The sequence below is a fragment of the Dipodomys ordii genome, unplaced genomic scaffold, assembly GCF_000151885.1.
Source record: "Dipodomys ordii isolate 6190 unplaced genomic scaffold, Dord_2.0 Scaffold97, whole genome shotgun sequence".
NCBI lineage: Eukaryota > Metazoa > Chordata > Mammalia > Rodentia > Heteromyidae > Dipodomys > Dipodomys ordii.
The window spans coordinates 9,881,586-9,896,513 of record NW_012267313.1 but is presented as its reverse complement, the minus strand read 5'-3'; the positions used below and the strand labels follow the sequence as shown (position 1 = coordinate 9,896,513).

The 14,928-nt window shown below is 41.3% G+C and overlaps 1 protein-coding gene across 1 annotated transcript in view; it reads right to left on the bottom strand.

The window, feature by feature from the left end:
• The window catches only part of Arfgef3 (ARFGEF family member 3), a 114,752-nt gene that overhangs the window by 82,740 nt on the left and 17,084 nt on the right, over positions 1–14,928 (bottom strand). The window contains exons 3-4 of the mRNA XM_013026803.1: positions 5,946–6,027; positions 4,841–4,972 (exon numbers count right to left, since the gene is read on the bottom strand). Coding sequence (XP_012882257.1) covers positions 4,841–4,972; positions 5,946–6,027 — 214 coding nt within the window. The remainder of the gene's footprint in view (positions 1–4,840; positions 4,973–5,945; positions 6,028–14,928) is intronic.

The window sequence follows — 14,928 nt, the reverse complement described above, 5'->3', positions numbered from 1 at the left end:
GCAGGCAATTAGCAAATCATTTTCTGACTCTACTTGCCCCAATTCTGGCTAATGGCCATCCTGAGATATGGTCTGTGTGTGTGTGTGTGTATGTGTGTGTGTGTGTGTGTGTGAGAGAGAGAGAGGGGGGGGAGATCTACCTAGATAAGTAGTTCAAAGGGTAAAGAAGAAAGAAAAAAACTCAGGAGAACATGTTACTGCATTTACTGCAGTAACACGTAACACTGCACTCCAACAAGGGAAATTGCAAAGTTATATATTTTCAATAGAGAATTGAATTTTTTTAATGTTAGTAAATGCTTCAAATCTTGTAAAGTATCTCAGTGGCTTTAAGCTCAGAAGTAATTTCTTTTCTCCTTGATATCAAAGGGAAAGACAAATTAGTCATTTCACTATCAAACATGCCTAATGATCATTCTTTCCATAAGACCCTAGAAGACCAACTCCCAGAGTTAGTAACACCAAACCATTGGCTACATGGACAACTATTTGGACGTTTCCCCATGTAAGATTTGCTATTTAAGCATTACTGAGAGTAGACTTAAATTGGCCCTCCTGGGCTGGGGGTGTAGCTCAGTGGTAGAGCACTTGTCTATTGACCACTAAAACCTCAAATTAATAAAATATAAAATAAAAAATGGTCATTTCCTTCTTTTTTTGTCGGTCATGGAGCTAGAACTCTGGGCCTGAGCGTTGTCCCTCAGCTCTTCAGCTCAAGGCGAGCGCTCTACCACTTGAGCTACAGTGCTACTTCCCGTTTTCTGGTGGTTTATTGGAGATAATAGTTTCACAGACTTTCCTTCCCAGGCTGGCTTTGAACTGTGATCCTCAGATCTCAGCCTCCTGAGTAGCCATTTCCTTCTTGTTTCCAGCCCAAATGCTGACTGCAGTGCTGGTGGACAGTTTACAAGCACTCCTCAAACCCTGTCTGAGGCTCAGGACCACCAGCCACATGGAGATTAAACCCTGGTCTAGGGTTCTTTCACCTCCGATTTCTGCAGATGCCTGCCAGGCTTCTGTTTTACATACACCTCAACAGTAAGATGACATTTTCTTCCTCTTCCCTCAACTCTTTCATACATCAAGACCATTAGCTGATTTTGTAGGAAGGAGACTTTATTCATTCGTCTTTCCATAGTTCATGTAGCTCAGAAAATATCACATCTTGGGAGGATCTGGAAGACCCACAGTACTCTCAGCTACTCTTAGCTTTGCCCCTCATTTGCATGGTACTTAAATGTTTGTTTGAGCATCTATATATTGGATTCAGTAATGTCCATCACCCACGGTCTTTCACAGTGGACTTAGCAGACAAGACAATCCACTGCCAAAGGCTGAATTATGGTTCAAATACTGGCTCTGTTGTTTCACTAGCTGTGTGACCTTGGTGTGAATGGAAAGTACTTGCTGAAATGTCTCTGCATAATAAATGTTAAGCAATCACCTCCTGTCATTTCTCCTTTGAAAATTATAAAGCACTCCACCAGTATTCACTTCCACTATCTAAAGATGTACATAAAATAAGACAGCCAATAATAGAGCACTCATCAAATGCTTTCCCAGGGCCCCGTATTCTATCCTTCCTTATCAACTACGCCAGACTGCCTTTTCAGATAGGGTGCTCACATCTCTCAGGGGCTTACAGAGGCGGAGGCCAGCTATAATTCCCTCCAGTCTTGGATGACTAAGCTAACGATATCAGTTAATAACCTCACTAAAGGTTATCCATTAGAAAGAGGGGAAGAAAGTCCTAATTACTCTAGTCAGAGATGTCGTTCATTATGTGCATGGCTTCTGCTAAGCGAGCACGGCATCTATGGAAATGGCACACACCAGGGGAAATGTTAAGAAGCAGACAAATATTCCACCTAAATATTAAAGAGCTCTCTACCACCTATGAATCTATTTCATGACTAATCTATCTTTATAGAAGCCTTTTTTTTTTCTAATTCTCTACAGTTCTGACACTTTATTTGCTCAAGCTATAAAATTTTTATTTGGATTCCATAGTAATTTCAATAAATCAACAGTGTCTTTTCTTTTCCTCCTATAATAGTGATTTAATGTCATTCCTACTTAATCTATCAGAAACAAGCAGTATTGATTTTTTAACCCATTGATGGAAAGTCTAAGATGTTCTTCTAAATGAAAACACCACTACTACAATCTTAGGGTTCATTATTAGCTAGTTTTTCCTTAATCTTGAGGCATGTCTCAAAAAGAGGAAATCATACTATTTTCTCTGTAGGAATTTAATACAGTAACTACATATTCTTCAGAATGTAATCTGATTCAATGTCTCAGGTCCACAAACATAAACTGATAGCAATATACAAATTAAAGGCATAATACAAGCTTTTAAAATATAACACCTGGGCTGGGCATTGGTGGCTCATACCTGTAACCCTAGTTATTCAGGAGGCTGAGATCTGAGGATTAGGGTTTGAAGCCAGCCCAGGCAGAAAAGTCATGAGACTCTTACCTCCAATTAAGCACCAAATAGCTGAAAATGGAGCTGTGGCTCAAGTGATAGAGCACTAGCCTTGGACACAAAAGCTTAGAGGCATTGTCCAGGCTTGAGTTGAAGCCCCAGGATCAACACAACAACAATAATAATTATTATTACATATAATAATTATTATTAACATTATATAACATTATATATTCTAATAACAAATCCCAGGTGTTATAATAATAATAAAAATATTATAAATGCTACAGGACATGGATTTATCCCTCTTGAATAGTATACCCAGATCAACACTTGAAAATGCCTGTCATCTTTCATTTTAAAAGATTTTCTGTGCCTACAAAGTATTTACACAAAATGACTGGAGTATTTTTACAGGAAATATCTAGTTTGAATTATTTATCAGCTGAATGAGTTCTGTAGAAAACCAAGAATAGATGAACATATATGTCTTATATAATGGGAATCCAATCTTTCCTCTGAGATTCACCAAATTCCCTCTCCCCTTCTGACTTTTAAATAGAAATTTGGGGAAAATAGGCAATAAAAGTATTTTAATATAGCATTGATGTTAGCACAATCAGGACCTTTATTTAAGAGTTTGTATTTGGGTCACTTCCTATACCACTGAATTATAAGATAAAGGGATGTGTGGGATTTTGGAGATCACCAAAAGGTAGTATAGAGCATTCTTGCATTGGGAGGGAGGAGATACATTTTTTTAAATTTTTTATTTTGGCAGTCCTGGGGCTTGGATTCAGGGCCTGGGGGACGTTCCTGAGCTTCTTTTGCTCAAAGCTAGCACTCTACCACTTGAGCCACAGTGCCACTTCTGGCTTTTTCTGTTTATGTGGTCCTGAGGAATCGAACCCAGGGCTTCATGCATGCTAGGTAAGCACGCAACCACTAAGCCACATTCCCAGCTCCAATTCGTTATTCTAATTGAGGCCAACATTTATACACAAATGAGGAATTTAAGTCTCAGCCGATGACAGAAGTTTCACCTGAAATCCAACGCAGTCAGATCAGCTTCTCCAAAGTTTTCATTCATTACCAACAATGTTGCCTGAAGTATAATTTTCCTGTCATTAATTTTCTACCAACTTGGTTAAAAATGTTTGCTCAAAATAGAAGTATACTACAGAAAAATTACCTTAAGTCTAACTTTGCTGTGAATTGAAATATTTTCCCTCAGTTCCAATATCTGAGTACTTAAAAATAATACCATATAGCAAAGCCCCTTATCTCTTTAAGACTTTTGTACGCAGATCTGAAGAATCTAATTGTAAAGTACCCAGGCACAATTTTTCTTTCTTTTTAAAAAACTTCCTGACACCGTCTGCTTTTCCTCCCAGACATTAACTGAAAGCGCGATGGCCTATGTAGTATCATTAGGAAGATAGTTAAGATAGACTTTGCAGGACTTCTGCTAGAATTAACACGTCAACTCCTGACTGGGTAAACAATCAAGGAGGCACTGCTGGGCTGGAATTAGCAAGCACATACCGATTCTCAAAACAGGTGTTCTGTGACAAAGCCAGTCAACATTTTGTTTCTCTAACCTGTGGGAAGAGTCTGTCCTTCTTTAGTTCTTTTTAAATGTAAATTTTTATCTTCTATAGAGACTATTGTTGGGAGAAACTATTTGGTGAGGCATGCCTCTTGGTTGGACAAGAAAGCTCACCCTTCAATATGTGGTGATCCTAGAGAGGGGAAAGATCCAAAGACTAGGCTTGGAAGTCATAGCAGTGATGGGTGAGCTTAGCTCTTCTTTAAGAGTGTCTGGGAGCAGTGGAGAACAAAACAAAGCTAGGAACGTAACAACCAGGTTCCTGTGAGTACATGGCTGCCAGGAGCATCTCAAAAGATAAGGCAAAACAGTACGTTCTGGGGCTTCTCCTCAGGACCTTAACGTTTGATAAGCCAGTGCTCTACCACTTGATCCACATTCCCAGTCCTCTTTGCCTTCACAAGCATTCACATAAAGACTGTCACTTTTGCCCAGAGCTGATTTAGGACTATGATCCTCTTATTTCTGCCTCCCATGTAGTTGGGGTAACAGGTGTGAATCTCTATGTCCAGATTGTTAATGAACTAGATGCAGTCTAGTTAACTTCATAATCTCTTGAATATAAGGTGATGAATTTAATTCCTTAACCACATTGGATAAGCAGGGTCAAGCCAAATGTCTCACAGATTTACTGAAATTATACCTTTGTGCTGTTAAGGTAATTTTGGAGCACCATAAGCAAGTTTGTATTCTAAATAAAAGCTAATCAGCACTGTGGCATGCACCTCAAGATAACAAAGCTCTGGGTCAGAGCCCCTTCCTGTCCCAGTGAGGCACGCCGGTGGCCACGTCAAACTAACCTTCATCACTTCCACTTGCAGGTCTTCATTGAGTGAAGGCGTCACTTTCACGGCATTCAGGATCTGATTGAGCAGCTGCTTCTCATCAGAGTCTGTTTCCATGGAAACAAATCTCTCCTCTGACAGAAGCTTCTGTAAAGAGATAGGAGGCAGGGATTATTGACAGGCTCTCCCCTGTTGCTTCATTCTCTTGTATCTTATTATGGATCGATGATCATTTTTCTAACTCGGGAGGCATGTAGCTGAAGACCATTAGGAAAGAATTCATGTTACATGCCATTAAAAAGAAAAATACATCCAACCTAGATAAATGGGTTTGGGCAAACACTTTCTTCTAATATTAGCTAAATCTTTCTAAAACCAAACATCTCTTTTCCTTCTCATCTTATTTTGGAAATCAAATTCACCTATTTACCAGTCTAAGTGAAGAGTAAAAAGCAAACCAGTCTTTCCAGTTTGCTATCAATTTTCATTACATGCAACCCTAGATGTGGGATGTATAGAAGACATGCATTAGGATGATTTGGAAGTCTCCTTGTCTTGGGATTCCCTTTTCCCCCTAAAAGTTGGACTCCACCAAAAACAAATCGTGTCTATATGTCAACTAGTATTGACAACAAAGCCTTGACTAAATAATTGCAGAGCCCAAGAAATCCTAGTGAATAGAAAAAGATCTGTTTTTTCTCTGGGGCTATTCCATACTTTGGCCACCTGTTTGTCTGGATTTTTTTAAAGAAAAAAATTATTGTTGTAGATTCTGGGACTCGAACTCAGGGCCTGGGAGCTATCCTTGAGGGTTTTTTTTTTTGTTCAAGACTAGCACTCTACCACTTAAGCCACAGTTTTACTTGCTTTTTTAAAAGTGTTTAATTGGATATAAGAGTCTCATGGCCTTTCCTGCTCGATCTGGCTTTGAATTGTGATCCTCAGATCCTTAGCATTGTGCTAAGGATAATAGCTAGGATTACGGGTGTGAGCCAACAGGGCCCGTGTCTTTCTGGATCTTTAAGCAGCCAGCATTTCAAGTGTTAACTATGCACTCTCTCTCAAGTCAGCAGTGGCCATCCTGATTTCTGTCACCCCCTGCATTCAGTCAAAGCCATACCTGCATGCCTGCCAATGCATGTTGGGCCAGTTTTACATTCTTGGATTCCAATGCCAGCTGGAGAGGCAGTAGGCATTTCTCCCTGGCAAACACAGAAATAAGGACAACATGTGAGCATGGCTGAACTGCCAGGCAAACCATGTCAGCCCGTGTATACCCACCCTACAATGCCATGCAGAATCCCAACTAGAACCAATCATCTGAGTGCACGTGGCTTAAAAATCCTAGCAACAAAGCTGGGCAGGAATGACAGCATTCTTAGTATGGTGATAGGAAGAGCAAAGTCACAGGTTCTAATTGGTATATGGTGCACTAATTAATATACACTGGGTCCAGAAAGGCGTTCTATCTTTTCCCAGATGATGCATGGCTCATACCCAGAACAACATTTACATCAATGTCTGGCTTGCCCATTGTCTCACCCAACTAGGAAGTATACTCCCCCCCCCCACAACACACATACTCTGTCTCACCCATATATATGAACATTCCATTAATTTGTCAACTCTTCCACAATTCAAAGCACTCAATAATCCTTCATAATTTTAAATTTTTCTCTGTAGTCCTCATTGAGAGGTAGATTTGAATTTGATGACACATTTCCATCATAGGAAACACCATTGGATACCAATAGCATTGGTCGTGGTGATACAAATACAGAACCATAAAATGCAGAGAGCTACTTGGATTCTTTACATTAAAAAAAAAAACCCATACACCCAAACCAGACACAAACAAACAAAAAACCCACAAAACGTAGAGCTTTCAAATATATTAACAACCCAAAGAGCTGCAAATACGAAAATATCTCTGTTAGAAGCACTGACTCTAAATAATTCAACAATAGACTAAGAATTTTAATCACCTACTAGTTCCCCATGGAGCAACACTGACATAACAATATGCAAATTGCCGTGTTGTACCAGGTCCTAGCCACCCCCAATAAGCCAGAACAGCCCACTACTTTTATGCTTATAATTTTAGCAGACACTGTAAGCTGGATTGCCTTCTACGGGTGAAAGCCACAGAATTAGACTCTAGGATTTCATCTTTGGAAATAAGGGTCACTGTCGCAGAACACAATGAAGCAGGGAGCTAATAATAGCTTGGGCTCCTTCCTGTCCACGCTGAAGCCCTGCTGCTTGCAATGGAATCTTCCATCCCAGCTCCCAGAAGATGAAGTGAGAGTTACCCCCACTCTCTGATGCTGGCCACAGAAACAGCTGACAACAGCCCACTTGGAAGAACACCGACTACTGACTCCTCTCCCCTTCCCCACCAACCTTTCAATGTCCATTTTTTTAATAAGGTGATACATTAACCCCACAGCCATATTTCACGAGCTACATGACTCTGACAGATGGATAAATGACCCAATCGTGTTACTTCCAATTGGGTGGCTCTAACTTGGCCACTGTTATTATTGTCAGTTTGTCACAGTGATGAAATAAACATGGCTGTGCGGTCAATTAGAGCAGGAGGTCCACTTTTGTTTCTGTCATTCATCACACTGCTCTCATAGCTTGGAGAAATTAATTAGAAAGGAGGGAGTAGAGGGAGACGGAGGAATAATGGGCAGTGCAGGATTCCACCTGTAAACTCAGGATCAATCACATTTCCCTCTGGATGAATTCACTGTGAAAGCACTTGTATCCAGCTCAGCACTGAGGACTCACACCTGTTATCCTAGCCACCCGAGAGGCTGAGATATAAGGATTGTGATTTGAAGCCAGACAGGGCAGGAAAGTCTATGAGACTCTTACCTCCAATTATTCACCAAAAAGCCAGAAGTGGAGGTGTGACTCAAGTGGTAGGGTACCAGCTTTGAGAAAAAAATGTTAAGCAAGAGCATGAGGCTCTGAGTTCAAGACTCAGTACTGGCACAAACAACAGTAAAAGAACTTCTATCCATCTGGAGTCACATCTGTAAGTCAGAGCACAGACCCAAGGAGCCAGTTCAGAACTCTCCCAGCCTAATAATGAGGAGCAGGGAGATCTATTAGATAGCCAGGAACTGAAAAGACACTATATTGCACGTTCTTCTCCAAGGGTTCTGCGGGAGAGTGAGTGCCACATTCATAGGTTGTGGGTGTGGCTCAGTGGCAGAATACTTGCCTGACATGCGTGGGGCGCTGAGTTCAATCCACAGCACTGGGACACTCAGTCGTAACAAGGATGAAGTGTTTTGGAAACATGTAGCCTGGTGCTCTTGTGAACCAGCAACTGAACACCCACGTTTCCCTGCCATCTGCAGCCATTGCCCTCATCATCAATTCCACCATGTCTTCCTCTCACCATACAGAAAGGCTCTTTTCTGTGGATATGACACTGGAGGTTGAACTTAAGACACTGTGCCTGCTAGGCAAGTGCTCTGTGACCTTACCCAATTTGTTTGTGTTGCTTGTATTTTGTCTTTGAGACAAGAGTCTCTCAAGAGTCTCCCCAGGCTAGCCTTGAACTCATGATCCTCCTGCTTCCACTTCTTAAGTAGCTGGGATTCCAGGCATGTGTCAGCTTGCCCAGCTACAAAAGCATCTTATGACCAATTCTGAAAGGTGGTAGTAAGGAGTAAATGGAATACATATTAGGGGTTGGTAAGGTTTGTTTGCAAAAAAAAAAAAAGTCAGATTATAAATATTTTCGGCTGTGCAGTTTGTCTGGTGTCTGTCCTAACTGCTCAACTCTGCTGAGGTAGCCACAGGCAATATGTAAACCAATGAACTGGCTGTCTTTATTAAAGACAGACAAAAGGCCAGAGTTGAGTTTCAGACTTGATATATAGATAGATAGATAGTCCTGATAGATAGATAGATAGATAGATAGATAGATAGATAAGATGAAGTAGCTACCCTGGAGCCTGATGGTCAGCATAAGATAAGCCAATCTAATCTCTTTAGGTTTCCAAACAGATTGTGTACAAGACATGGAGTTAACAGTTTTATTTTAGCAAATATAATTCTCCAAAAAAAAAATCAGGGCTTTAAGGAAGTAGCACTACAGAAAGAGATCTCATTGGTCCACCTAACCATCCCCTGAGCCAACATTTAGCTCACGTGCACCAAGCGCCATGTCAGGATCTTGGGAAAACCCAACAGGGAAAGTACCTGCTTTCACTTGCATTCATGGTATAAAAGAGAGACTAGGCATTGTTATTAGCATTTATTCTTTCTGTATCCAGTCTTACCTGTCACTAGAGCCTTAAGACAGGCATGCCTGTCCTTGTGTCACATTCAAGGAGAAGTGTAACTCAGAGTTGTGCAGCCTGGCCAGGGCCACACAGCGGACAGGTATTAGAGACAATTCCAATCTCAGTTCATCTGAGACCCCAAACCAACTTCCTCCCAACGTTCTCTGTCTTCAAAATTTCACAGCAGAACTAGAACAGATGTCTATTAGCCCTTTAAAGATCATAGATGCCTAAATCTGATGAAAGATTGCCTTCCTAGAGGAGAGTATGTGTCGCTGTCCAGGGAATTCCCGGGTCCCCAAACTCCAGTTTCATATCTGGAGTCTCTGCTCTTTGGAGAAATAACCTGCCAACATGGCAAACACCTCTGTGCTGAGTAGGGAGTGGATTTTATGACTTTGCTGAGTCTGGGGTTCTGTTTGATGGCCTGCCACTACCCTGAACCCTGGAAGAGAGACAACTTCCTGTGTCAGGATGTTGGCTGTCTCCCCAGCCCAAAGTCCAAGGCCTCAGGCCTCTCCCACCCTGCCCCATCCTCACCCCAAGCCAGTAGCTCAGCCTCAGATCTGACTTGATTTGGATAGGAACACCAGTACCACTCAACAAGAGTGGGGTATGACTGCCTTCCTCTTTAGGTCTGTGACATCACTAAAACCCTGTTTTGAGAGCTTTGTTTTGAAGGTTCTAGGATATCAGATACTCACAGACCTTTCTTGAAGAATGGCCCTCCTCTGTCAGGGACAGTCATCCTCTTGGTAGGGGAGGGAGAGGACACCTGCCCAGCCAATCTCATCAGCCAAATCAATGACTGACCACACTTACTTACCTTCATTCCCTTCTAAAAAAGTGATTTGAATGAGAGAGAATAACAAGCCTGTTAATTGGGGCTCCGGATGAGATTTACAATGACAATGTGATACAGCATCCATTTAGTCTCTTGTTCAGGAATAAATCATCCTTACATCTTTCTAGACGCTGTCTCTTTGGAAGAGCTAACATTCAATTACATCTAGTGATGTTCTTTTTTTTTAATGCATAGGCACGTGCAGTTTCATTCGTGCCTAATTAAATAAAGGCAGTGGTTCCAATTTTCATGGCCTGACATGACATTATTGCTTGAAGAAGAATAATTAATGGCACTGAATATGCATGTGGAGGGCATTATCCTGTGACACTCCCTGTTCACGTCAAGGGGTCCGAAGCTGCTGCCTTAACTGCTCTGTCACGGTTCACAGAATGCCTTTATTGGTCTAGAATGTAACAAAGGACAAAGGGATGTTAAAACAGGGGAACAGAGGAAGTAAGTCTTTCTAGTAATTATCTACTACTAACACCAACATAAACTTCAAATGAAACCAAACACATTTCTGAGTGTGGGGCTGGATCTTCTTTGATAGACTGGGCGGGGAGGAGCGATGAAGGCTGCTTACACGCTCCAATTCTAGGATTCTGTGATCCAAGCCATTTATTAAATTGTCACCTAACAATTCAGTGGCTCCTGTGAAGACCGTGGCTTGTTGGTATAATGCACTGTGCTACACACATCTGTATTTACAAATTTACTTAATTACGATTTTTTTTTTTCAGTACTAGAATTGGATCTCTGGGTCTTGTGATTGCTAGGCAAGTGCGCTACTACTGGAGCCCTGTGTGCTTTGGTTACTTTTGAGATAGGGTCTCATTTTTTGTCCACCTGCCTGGACCACGGTCATCCTATTTATTGATGCTTTCTGCCAAAGCTGAGATGACAGGTCTGTGCCAGTAGACCCAGCTTTATTTGTTGAGATGGGGGGAGGAGGTGGTCTCATGAACTTTTGTTTTGTTTTGTTTTTGGCTCAAGCTGGCCTCAAATGGTAATCTTTCTGATCTCTACCTCTGGTGTAGCTAGGATTACAGTTGTGAGCCACTATGACTAGCTCATTATAATATTTATGGATATTACAGATTTGCTATGGTTTGAACATGGTTTGTTCTCACCAAAGCTTTTGTTAAGGTCTGTTTCTTAAAGGAACAGCATTGGGAAGTGGGGCCCAGTGGGGAGTATTGGAGACACAGGGGCAAAGCTGCCCTGAATAGATCAACACATCTCTCAGTGCTCTCCCTGTCTTAGGACTGGATTGATCACTGTGAGAAACCAAGTCTAACTCACGTTCTTCCTTGTCAAGTGAACACCAGTCCTTCTGGGTTTCCATCACATTGGAAGAGGCGCGAGTCCCTTGCCCTGTGCTGATCATCTTGGGTTAACTACTTCCTGAAAAATGGCAATTTGATGGCATAAATATTTTTCCAAAAACGTTTCCACACTCAAAGGACAGAGGACTTAAAAACAAGACAAAACATATTACTTGGACAAACTTTGCCATTTCCTGTCCTATTCAGGCACCACTGGCCCATTACAGCTGACAAGTTATACATGTACATATTTTATTGGAACTTCTTATGAAATAAGTGGTAGCAAAATGGTTGGTTAAAAGTAAATGCTTCTATGAAATAGTAATCATTAGAATATCTAGTATGGAGGTGAAAACTCAGTGGTAGAGTGTATGCTTCATATGCCCTGGTACCTGGGTTCAATTACAGTATGTATACACATATGCATGTACATATATACAAAGTCGAAATTTTCAGGTATCTCATCCAAGTGTCTTATAAAAACCCATCCGTCATCAGGTCAACATAATCATCCAAACTAAAACTCAGTATTCTTAAATGGCTAATAGTCCATTTGTGAGAAGATGTTTAGTAATAAATAGATCAGCTCTTTTAGCAAATATTGATTTTCAGTCTAGTAAATGTCCGTGCAGGAAATACTAGGCATATTATGATGAGTGTGACTCACAAGTCCTATCCATATGGAATCTACTGACTAGAGAGGAAATAGACAAGTGATACTATGCAAACATAAGGACTAAGTAATGAGTATTAGTATCTTATAATTGGCACACATAATCAACTATTCAAGTATACTGAGAATAGGGAAGATCCTGGACAAAATGGAAGTGTCTTCATAGACAAGGCAATGTTCACGTGGCCTTGGGGACACAATGAGCCTTGTTTGGCCAGGTGAAGCAAAGAACAGGACAATCCCAACTGAGGTTGTGCATGCCAGGGACAGAATGGGTTTGTTCAATAGTTAAAGCCATGCTGTGACCAGATGGGGATCACGGTGGGAAGACTGGTGAGAACTGAGTTTGACAAGGTGGATACGAGCCAGGGTTTGAAGGGTCTCATATGGCTAAGCTAGAGCGTTGGCTCTGAGCCAGCTGAAAATGAGGAGCTAATGGAAGATTTTTAATCAAGAGAATAATGTGATCTCAGACATTTTCTGGAAAATGGTACCCTGTCTATGATGTAGAGAGTGGAAGAAAGAAAGTAGAATCTTGTGGGAAATTTTTGAATCAAGCAAACTTTGATCAAACTCAGACTCTGTTGTGTAGAACCTGTGTACTAAATATACGACCCCTTCAATCATTCCTTACTTTCTTCATCCAAACTTAGGGGCTCGTTTTGTCTGCCTTAAGAAATGTTGCAACGATGAGATAAACAGCTGTTAATCAGATTCCTAGCTGATTTCTTAGGGTCAACCTAGCATTTGTGGCAATTCTGAAGGTACCTCACTGTCTCTCTTCTGTTTTTACCATTGGGTCTGCCCTGGGTCTCATGGACCCAGATACAGACTCCAACCTGTACCTTCCCAGCCTGTAGGCCTAGGAAGCACTCCAAAGGACAGTGCTGGGTGAGAGGCCCACTTGCAGCTCCTTGTAGAAGGCCCTACTTAGTGTGCACAGGAAATTGAGGCCTCAGCACTGAAAACATGACCCCGGAGGGCAGAGCGGGCTTTGGGTGGGGACATGTTGTTGGTCTCCAGGAAAGTGAGAACCAGGGCTTTGCCAAGAGAGCCCAGATAAGGCCTCGTGTCCCTCAGGTCCCTCAGCCATAACAGTACCTAGCAAATGGTAATCATGGTGCCTTTTCTCATTGTGGCAGTTACTTTACTACTTACTGTCACCTTCAGCTCTACCAGTTATTATGGGGCAGTCCAGTGTCATCATCTGTCAGGCAGGGAGGGGCTAAGACCTACCACAGAGCTCAAGTGTCAATCATTATGGAGTCAGGCTTTCAAATGTTCTATAGTGAGAACATACTCTGTTCACAACCTGACAGCGTTGCAATCTTCACAAGTGCGTCATTCATGCATATGTCCTCTTAATTTCATAGTAATTTAAATGAAATTTTTTCATTCAATTTTGATTTAATTAAATTTTTTGATTCAGTTTTAACTGAATAAAATTTAATAGTAATTTAATGATCTGATAAGTTCAATTCAAAGTCAAAATCAAAACATATTTTAATGAATCAATATATGCATTCAGTCTCAATTTCTAGAGAATTTTTCTCTATGTATTCACACAGTGAAACTGAAAGGAAAGACTCTTAGGGGAAGAACATAATCATATAAAATATGATCATATAAAACAATCTGATCATATAAAATAATATTTATTGAAATGAATTCCAGGAAATGGAAACAAGAGGGTTTTTTCTTTCTTCTCTCTTTGTCTCGTTTATCTGTCTTCAGAGGGAAAGGGGGGCAGAGACAAAGGGTGGGACAAAGGGTGAACAAATGCCACTATGCTGAAAAATGAACAATACAGCTTGTGGGCAGGGATGGGAAGGAAAAACTGGGCGAGAGCAAAGGAAAGGATAGTACTGTCCAAAAAGATGTACCTATTACCTGACTTATCAACCATCTGTAACCTCTCTGTATATCACCTTTATAATAAGAATTTTTAATTTAAAAAAACAGTACTTTTCCTATGATAGACCAAGTGAAAGCTATTCTTGTTTCTGTCATCTGTTACAAACTGTATACTTCTTTCTTCATAGGCAAGGAGACTACTTCCCAGCCATCCACATATAGAGATAATTCCCTTTAAATAATTCATTTTGGCAAGAAACACCAGAGGACAACGATGTAAATTTTATTTTCTCATAAACAGCGATTTTTCCCAGCAGGGATCTGCCTTTGGGGCTTTTCAATGGCTGAACATCCCCCCCAGTTCTGCACAGCCAGCACTGGCTAAAAATAGACCTTGGCCTGGAGCCAAAAAGGTGCCTCACTAACCGCTGCTTTAGACCTATCAAGCTCTCTGTACTTCTCTCTTCCAGTCAGACCCTCAGCCGAGTAAGAGCCACACAGACCCACTACCTTAGTAATCTCAGGTCTGGTACTACCAGATGTGAGGACAGTGCTGGATCTCAGGATAAATGAAAGGTTGCAGCGTTCATACTAGGATGCTGCTCTTCACCTTATTTGAGACTGCCTTTGTCAATCAACCCAAAGACGTGATGGTTTACCTTAACTCACCCTATACATGCACGACCCGTCTGTGCAGATGAGGCATGCGTGGGAAGGAAAACAAAGATACTTTGGGAGTAGAGCTGTAGCTCAAGTGGTAGAGCACTAACTGTGGGTGAAAAAGCTAAGTGAGAGCATTAAGCCCCAGGACCTGCACCAACAAAACAAAAGAAAAGCAAATAGACCTTGTATTTTTTTTTAACACATTGGAGAAAATGGCAGTAACATGCGGTTACTGAAATGATTAAAAATCAAAAGACCCAGGGGTGGTAAAAATGAAGATAAAGGAAACTCTCTGACACTGATCTCAGGCCAGGACATAAAAATGGCACTGTGGGGGGCTGAGAAGGTGGCTCAGTGGTAGAGAACTTGCCTTGCATGCCTGAGGCCCTGGGTTCGATTCCTCAGCACCACATAAGCAAAAAGAAAAAAGCCGG